Source organism: Squalius cephalus (assembly GCF_949319135.1).
Source record: "Squalius cephalus genome assembly, chromosome: 7".
NCBI lineage: Eukaryota > Metazoa > Chordata > Actinopteri > Cypriniformes > Leuciscidae > Squalius > Squalius cephalus.
The window spans coordinates 4,553,490-4,562,407 of NC_137128.1; the positions used below are offsets into that span (position 1 = coordinate 4,553,490).

General features: G+C 36.7%; 1 protein-coding gene across 2 annotated transcripts in view; it reads right to left on the bottom strand.

Annotated features, from left to right (window-relative positions):
• Positions 1–4,215, bottom strand: part of LOC307161627 (NACHT, LRR and PYD domains-containing protein 3-like) — a 177,691-nt gene extending 173,476 nt beyond the window's left edge. The window contains exons 1-5 of one of the 2 annotated variants that reach the window (XM_079876483.1): positions 3,913–4,215; positions 1,661–1,789; positions 963–1,070; positions 503–607; positions 236–320 (exon numbers count right to left, since the gene is read on the bottom strand). In XM_079876483.1, coding sequence (XP_079732609.1) covers positions 236–320; positions 503–607; positions 963–1,070; positions 1,661–1,719 — 357 coding nt within the window. In that variant the 5' untranslated portion in view covers positions 1,720–1,789; positions 3,913–4,215. The remainder of the gene's footprint in view (positions 1–235; positions 321–502; positions 608–962; positions 1,071–1,660; positions 1,790–3,912) is intronic. The other variant, XM_079876484.1, reaches the window with a different exon arrangement.
• Positions 4,216–8,918: the final 4,703 nt, after the last annotated feature.

Genomic DNA, 8,918 nt, shown 5'->3' on the forward strand with positions numbered 1-8,918 from the left:
TTAAAAATAGTAGCGTTTCCAAACTTTTGACTGGTACTATATATATATATTTAAAAAATCAAGTTAAAAGACTAACATGTTACCCAGCTGTTATTTTTAACAAATAAACAAAAATAAAAAATATATAAGTGCTTCAAAGGAAAAATAGTGATCTAGAGGAATTACATTAAATTTATTTTAATAACATATTTGTTTGTTGTAAAAATTAAACATTTATAAAAATGTGTTTTCCTACCTGGAAGATTCCTAGAAGATTGTCTTTGAAATTCTCGTGGTTCCTGTGAGTCTGAACGTCTGAGTCTAATGTCTCATATCGAAGCCTGTAATCAAATAAATCAAATAAATACTGATTTTCCGGGCAAAATATTACAGAAAGAGAAAACACATTAGCTGTGAATACTCTGATAAATATTTATAAGATCAAATATTTATCAGAGTATTCAATGATAAATATGATGATAAATGATTCAATGATGCAAAAAATTAGAAACTCATGAAATACCTTTTATTAGATGATGGTGTTTTCTCACTGAAGTTTGGTGGATCACCTTTAGACCGATCACTCTTCAGAGACACAGAGCTGGACACATGTGAGCCTGATCTTACACTGATGACACAAAGAACAGAGAGAAAACACTTTACTACAGGAGAAACTTTAGTCTCATTTGAAAAGGTTTAATGTTGTAAATAATAATTACATGCAGTACAGCTGTGCATTTGTCCATTTATTACTACGGTTTGATGGATAAATATATACATGTTTAGTTTCATGATCTATTTTCCATAGTGAATTTGTGTCTCATTGTGGCTGCCTGTGTAATTGTGTTACTGAATGAGTTTCATAAGGTTCCCAGGAATAGAGTTTTATTGAGACTTACTGTTTTATTCAGTCAAGTTCATTCACATACACCACTGTGGATAAATAATACAACAATATAATGTAATGTAAACACACAAAATACCTTTTATTAGATGATGGTGTTTTCTCACTGAAGTTTGGTAATTCTCCACCTTTAGACCGATCACTCTTCAGAGACACAGAGCTGGACACATGTGAGCCTGATCTTACACTGATGACACAAAGAACAGAGAGAAAACACTTTAGTAAAGGAGGATCAACTGTGTGTGAAACACATCTGTGTCTTTATCTAATCCTCCACAGAAATACACACACTCACACAATTTACTGTTTTATAGTTAATGATCGTTTTATTTCATTCATATATTGGTTTAACAATTTCTTTAATATACATTAGAGATATTAAACATGTTAAAAAGTACTTGACTCTAATTTAAGAGTACAAGTCAAGTTTTTGATTATTGACAGAAATAGAGAGCAGAAATGTCTGTGTGACACAGTTTTGTTAGCATACTTGAATTAAATTAAGTGAATAGTTGTTTCCTAATGTCTGTCAATAATTTTATGATCTAAAAACTGAAATCATTAATTTGGATTAATTCAGCATCTAGAAGGTTATTAAATTATTAACTGTGATATTTTCTATAGAGCAAACAGGGCTTTATAGACAATGTCAGAGTTAATTTAAGAAGTTAAAAACTGAAGTTGTGCAAATATAAAACAATGCTTAAAGTTGTGTTATTGACAGGGAAACACAAAGTCCAGTCGAGTATAAACTGATGAAAACAGACGCAGTCTTACCTGTGTTTCTCTGAGAGACTCATCTGAGAGAGAGAGTCCTTTCCTCTTTCCTCTGACATTCTGCAGCTAAACTGACACTGAAAACTGATCAGCACTGCTTTCTGAAAACACTCAATCCTTCAGCATCACCTGGAAATGACACCATTTTACACAGATGAAGAACATCTTATTTAAGACAATAATGAAGAATGCTGAGTTATCATCAACAACAGCAACAGCAAAAACTATCTATAAAATAAAGTGAGTTACAGACAAATATATTGCCATGTAAAATAACCGAATGGTCTTAATCATTTCTGATTGTTTAATGAGTTTAACTGACTCTAAATATGAATTCATTGGGGGACAGAAATTGTGTTTAAATTGTGTTGTCTTTATTAATTGTTGAATCGTTTGTCATTTAATCATTACTTCAAGTTCACAATGATGGTTGATTTCATTACTTTCCAATGATCCTAAAATAACTGATTGAGTAAAAGTAAGCAGAATTATAATAGACATACTGTATAACTACTAACCATAATGAAATATTCAGTTTAATAACAGCAGATTGTTGTTCATTGACGTAAGGCTTCATCTGTCAGTGTCTACTGTAAATGTCTGCTTCAAAAATACTTTCGATTTCACAAAAACAACAGCCTAAAACTGAAGAGGAAATGGGAGAAAACTTTGAAAAACATATTTGTTTTCAATAAATCTTTCTTACTAAAACTTTTTGTGTTTGTAATTTCTGGCAGATTCTTCGTCTGTTTGGAGTAGCAGGAGAACAGCCTTCTGTAACTTCACATTTAAATCTCGCTTAATATACAATATGAAGTTCCTCATAATTACAAATGACTGTAATGGAGAATGTATTAAAGGGGTGGTTCAGGATTTTGGACATCGGACCTCATTTCCAAGTTAGCCTGTGTGTTATTTATCAGTTGAGACAGTTTTCAACATTTTTCACCCAGTCCTTCCAGTTGCATAGTTCGCCGGTGCTAGGCTAGCGCGAGTCAACGGTCTCTGCTAGCCTGCCATTAAAAACAGTTTTACCCACTCCACAGAACACCAACATCAAATAAATTATATCGCCAGACTATCGACTCGATGGATTGTGGATTAAACTCATAAATGGCCGCGAGTGTTATTAGATTTGGAGGCATTGTGCTAAACTGACATCTGTGGAAATGTGTTCTGGATGATAGATCAGATCAAAACCAGTTAGCAACAGGTTTGGGTATCAGGGGTCTCATTTATAAAACTGTGCGAATCCTTACTAAAAGTGTACGTGCGCCCGAAAGGCAAAAATGGCCTACGGCAAAAAATATTCAGACTTATAAAACCGTTCGTCCGCCAGAACCTGCGCAAGATTCCTTTTATAAATCCCAGTCAGCGGAATATTAAGCTTACAATGGCTAGTTTTACTATGTATATCCACATTTGCATATCATTTGCATATGATTATTCATCCACGTGATGCCATATTTAACTGTAGCCTACAAGACATTAGGAAAATATGAAATACGGATGTGCGCGTCACATTACATTGCTAAAAAATCATTTAGTAGCCTATCCTTGCCTTGTTTTTGAATAAGTGAATCAAATAGTGTAAAATACATTTCAGATAAAGTTGTTCTCAATCTTTTCACTGGTCAAATATTTATAATTTATTTATATTTTTGAAACAGAAACAGATAGCCCCTGTTGTGCATTATTTGCACGAAAATATTTTCTCAGACAATCTGCTGTTATCATGATAAGCAATTCTCTCTGTAGTTAAAACATTCAAACACAACATGCCACAGGAAAAGTGTTCAAAAGCATCGCATCCACTATAAATATTTATATTTATTGAATATAAAATATGCTGTAGCCTAACTTCTCAGTAATGATGTAATGTAATTTGTTTAACTCCATTAATGAGAATGGCATAGTTAATCTAAATGTTTATATCAGAAGTAAAACATAGTTTAAATCATTATTTTATTTATTTAAACTGTTATTGAGAACATGCACTGTATCTATGATTATGACCCATAATGAAGATTAGCGGTTCTCCTTCATCTGCCGTTAGATATAGGCCTATGCGGCAGCTTCACTGAACGGCCCAGCGCGCTCGCTGCCGCGGACATGTAGGACTGGATGGATGTTTGCTTCATGTGATAGGCTTGGTGAGTGAAATTATAATTGTATTATCTTTATGTATATGTATAATTTTCTTAAAATGTTCTGTCTAAAAGCGACCAAAACGACATTTAACTCCAGCTCACCATCGGTTCGCCAAACTGCTCCGTCTCCAAAACGTCCGTACACACGGGTCACAGTTTGCGTGGAGGAGCGCACATTTTCCGTCAAGTTTGTTTTTATAAATCACAACTTATGCGTCGGAAGTGTCGTCCGCCTCTCTCAGGGCCTGTTCTGTGCATAGACAGTATATTCTGTGCGACGCAACGGTGATAAACGAGGCCCAGATACTGTTACTTTCGTTTTCCTCTTCTTCGTGTGTTTTACAGGAGGGTTTGGAACAGCTGAACACACACCGACACCTACTGCACTGGAGCGGGATATTATACCACATATATCTCTAAATCCTGTTTAAAACCTCTTAAATATGGAATGCCAAAGCTGACTTGATTATAAATAAATAAATACATAAATAAATATACGAAGAAATGTAAAAAAGCAAAAATAAATAAATAAATAAATAAATATACAAAGAAATGTAAAAAAGGAAAAATAAATTAGTATTTATACTTTTATTTCCTTATTTATGTATAATTGTATTTTTTCACATTTATTTTTTATTTTATTTCTACATTTATAAATGTATGTATGCTAATGAGGGGGCGTGTTTTACCTCAGACGTCAGCAATCGAGCTCAGAGTGGCAGTGCTGAAGCTTTGAGGCCACAGTGACACCTTGTGGTGTGACCAAACGAAACGCAAGAGGTGTGCGGATAATATCACATTTTAAGTCATGTAATATCACCCTAACTGTATGTAGGGTAGGCTATATAGGGTTAACACGCATAGCACACATGAACAGAAACTGCACTTCAGCGGGTCTGATAGCAGACACTTGGACATGGAAGCGCATGAAAGTATCCACTATTAATAACAATGTGAATGCGGTGGATAGGGCTGATAAGAGCTTGCGTTTATTGTTGATGAGACTCGCACACCAGCGCAGAACGCGGAGAGAAACCAGCGCACATTTCACTGACTCCTACGCAAGCATATTGATCAATGAGTTTGAAACGCGACTCAATACACAGTTTACATTCGCGTTTCTTAATTTCGCATGCATCACAGGTGACAATTCAAGTGCTTAAAACACAACCCATATTTCATAGATGCTGCTCTTAGATACTGATTAATCACAAGTCATCAGTTTGGAATTATTCTTAAATCAAGCAAAAGCGGCTCATGTAAACGCAGCTGGAGAGCCACGCATCTCACGCCATGCAGGAGCACAGAAGCATCATCAGCCCATTCAGACAGCGCCTGTCGTGCCCATGGCCGTGCTGATATTTCCCCCTATAAACTGATTTCCAGGGGCGTTTTTCCCCCCAAACCTTATTAAATAGGTAGGCTATACATCATCATATATGTCAAGTTCTTAATATTAATCGATAAACTACTCAGTTATTATAATAATAAGGCACTATGGCTGTTATCAGTAAAATAAAATGAACAAAAGTCATTAAGTCATTAAAAGTCAAAATCTTAATACAGAGGAGAAATCAATAATGAATCAAATAATGGAATCAATTAAATTGTACGTTTAAATATGAAACTAAAACAGCCAGTAGGTGGCGGTAAGTCACTGTCTTAAACGAGTGAGTTATATCATTAATTCAGACCGATTCATTCAAACACTGATTCATTCAGTTCGGGGGAAAAACACCCCGTGTTACTGTTAAACTGTACAGCTCAAGGATCAATATTATGGCGGGGTGACGTGTGTCTGAGCTGCTTAGAGAGGCAGCTGATGGACTGGAAGAAATGGAGCAGTGTGAGTAAAATATTTGAAAGTCATTGTGTATTCATCGTAGCCTATACATGGGTATCAATGACGTCACCAGAGAAAGTCTAATGAGGGGAGAAGTGCCACTCAAGGGGGGGTCGACCAAGATGGCGCTCTGAATGGACGTGTTTCTCTGAGCTCCGCAAACCGAACTGTTTTCCATATAGTTAAAGTGTGTACAAAACGGACTTTTTGCTTTTAGTTCATGTACCGCGTTTGTTCGACTGTATTCTGATTACATTTGCTGGTAAAATGAAGCCTCAGGAGAAGAGGAAGAGCGGCGCTAAAAAAGCGCTTGCTAGCGCGTATTCTAACGTTACCAACATGGCTGAAACGTTAGTTCCCACTGAGCAGTCAGATACAAACAACATGCTCATTGACAACATGCACAACTACCTCGAGTCAGACACGGAGGTACTGAAGGTCTCGTTAGTGGATGATTTTCCGACACTTCCCATCACCCCGGTTAAATCACCTGCACCTAAATGGAGACGAGTGGAAGATACAACAACTGACGCAATCCTTTCCCAGCTTTCCTCCCTCTCTCAGCTGATAAACCACAGGTCAGATGCCTTGGAAAAGTTGGTCAGTGACAACTCCATGGTGATTGCCGACGTGAAGATGGCAGTTACAGAAAACACCAAGCAGATCGCTGGTATTAAAGATTCCTTTGATGCTGTTTGTGCTGAAGTAAAAAGCGTTAAAGAGAGAGTTGACCGCTGTGAATCGCGGATTGAGGCCTGCAAAGTAAATACTGACAAGACTGAGCAGCGTGTTTCTCAATTAGAAGCGTACTCCCGACGCTGGAATCTCAAGTTCTACGGCCTAGAAGAGAACGATCAGCAGGATCTGCGACAAGAGATCATCCAGATATGCCAGGGTCTGCTTCCAGAGGCCAAAACCAAACTTCCAGATGCCATAGACGTCGTTCACCGCCTCGGCCCCAGGAAGCCTGGTAACAATCAACCGAGAGGTGTCATCGTGCGCTTCTCTTCCAGATTCTGCCGTGATGCCGTGTGGCGTTCCGCAAAGAACTCCGGCTTCCTGAAGTCCAAAAACCTGAAACTGGCGGAGGACTTGTCGGCAGAGGACAGAGAGAAAAGAAAGAAACTGTGGCCCTTTGTTGATCAGGCTCGGAAAGATGGCAAGCCAGCTTTCTTCGTGGGTGGTCGTGCTTTTGTGGGTGGAAAGGAAATTCTCCCACCTTGAGACTTTGTAGATGAGGTAATACTAGTACACAGCTTATGGCTGTCTTTACTTTACATGTTCTTTATGTGATTTAGTCAGGTTTTACTACCTGCTATTTATGTTACTGAAGCAAAGTTGCCTTTTGGGGCATAGGAGTGTCAAAAATTGTTCTAACATGCTTGTTAATGCATAGCATGTCACCCTGTGTTCAGCAATATTTTTATTTGTATTTTGATGCTTCAAACCAACACGCTCAATAGCGTTTCATAGCTGTTTATCAGCCTTTCATTTATGTATAGTTATTTTTCCTCGGGGAGTAATTAAATAATAATAATTACAATTATAATTGTAATTTTATAATTACAAAATTGAAAGGAAAACGGGTTATTTTTAGGCTCTTCTAGTAAAGGACTTCTCATAAAACGTTTACAGTCTGTTTGATTGCACTGATAGCATATGTTCACAAATTTCACATAAGGTTTGCTGTTCTCAGACCCATGTTGGCGCTTTTGTAGAGACCTTATCTTACTTATTTTCGTATACGCACTACCATTTTTCTGGTCTAGGTTTTCTTGTATTTATTTATTTTATTTCTTTCCTTATGTCTTTATCTATTATTTCTTTAAACACAAGAGGTTTAAGAAACAACCTTAAACGAAAAGCTATATTTTTATATTGTAAACAGCTTAATACTGACTTTTGTTTTGTACAGGAATCACACTCAATTGAACAGGATGCTAACTTTTGGAAATCACAGTGGGGGGGTGACCTGTGGCTGTCTCACGGATCTGAGCGCTCAGCTGGTGTTTGTATTTTAAAAAACCGTTTTAGTGGAAAAGTCTTAAATTCTGACTGTGACAAAAGCGGTCATTACATATTTCTAGTTCTAGAAATTGCTAGCGTAAATTATATTATAGTTAATGTTTATGGCTTCAATTCTCAAACAGAGAACAACAGTTTTTTTGATAAATTGGAAGAACGACTCTTTTACTGGTTATCTAAATTCCCAAACTCTTTTATCGTTTTGGGCGGAGATTTTAATACCGTGTTAGATAATTGCCTGGATAGGTTGCCTGCAAGGAATCCGGACTCCTCTAATATTTATGTGAAGACGCTCTTACATAGTTTTAATTTAACCGATATATGGAGAGATACTCACCCACTACAGAAATCATATACATGGAGCAACAAAACGTTATCAAGGCAGTCTCGCATTGATTTCTGGCTTATATCCAAGAATCTGAAAAATGTAGCTGCGAACATTCTACCATCGCCCCTATCTGATCATAAGACTATTCAAATTCTTATTCCTTCTCTCTCTCCCGGTTCTCCTAAAACTTCTTATTGGAAACTTAATAGTACACTACTTAAACACAAGGAAGTGACTTCTAAGATTGAGAGTTTTATTCGGCTTTATTGGGACAAAGCTCAACGTGAGAATTTTTTCAGCATTAACTGGGAGTTGTTAAAGTACGAAATTGCTAAATTTCTCAGGAAATACAGTAGTGATTTAGCTAAAAAAAGAAAAACAGAGGAAAATGACACTATACTTAAAATTGCATCCTTAACTTCTAAGCCTTTAGATGTACTTACTGAGTCAGAACAGTTGGAGCTTACTAATCAGCAGCATAGGTTGGACGAGATATATAAACGAAAAGCGGAAGGTGCTTTTGTTAGATCTCGCCGTAAGTGGCTCGAAGAGGGCGAGCAGAATTCTGCATATTTCTTTAGACTAGAAAAGCAGCAATCAAAAAATAACACCATTCAGCAATTAAGAATTGATGGAACAATTACTGACGATTCAAAGAAAATTGCCAAGTATTGTGCTGGTTTTTACAGTGATCTTTACACCTCAAGATACTGTCCTCAAGATACCACAAGTTTTTTTAATTCTATTCCTAATATCAATCAGATTTCTGAAGCTAATTGTGACTTTTGCGATGCCTCTATTTCTCTAAATGAAATTACTAATGCCATTAATCAACTAAAAATTAATAAATCACCCGGACCGGATGGCTTTACTGCCGAATTTTACAAGCATTTTTCTCTGAGCCTAGCCCCA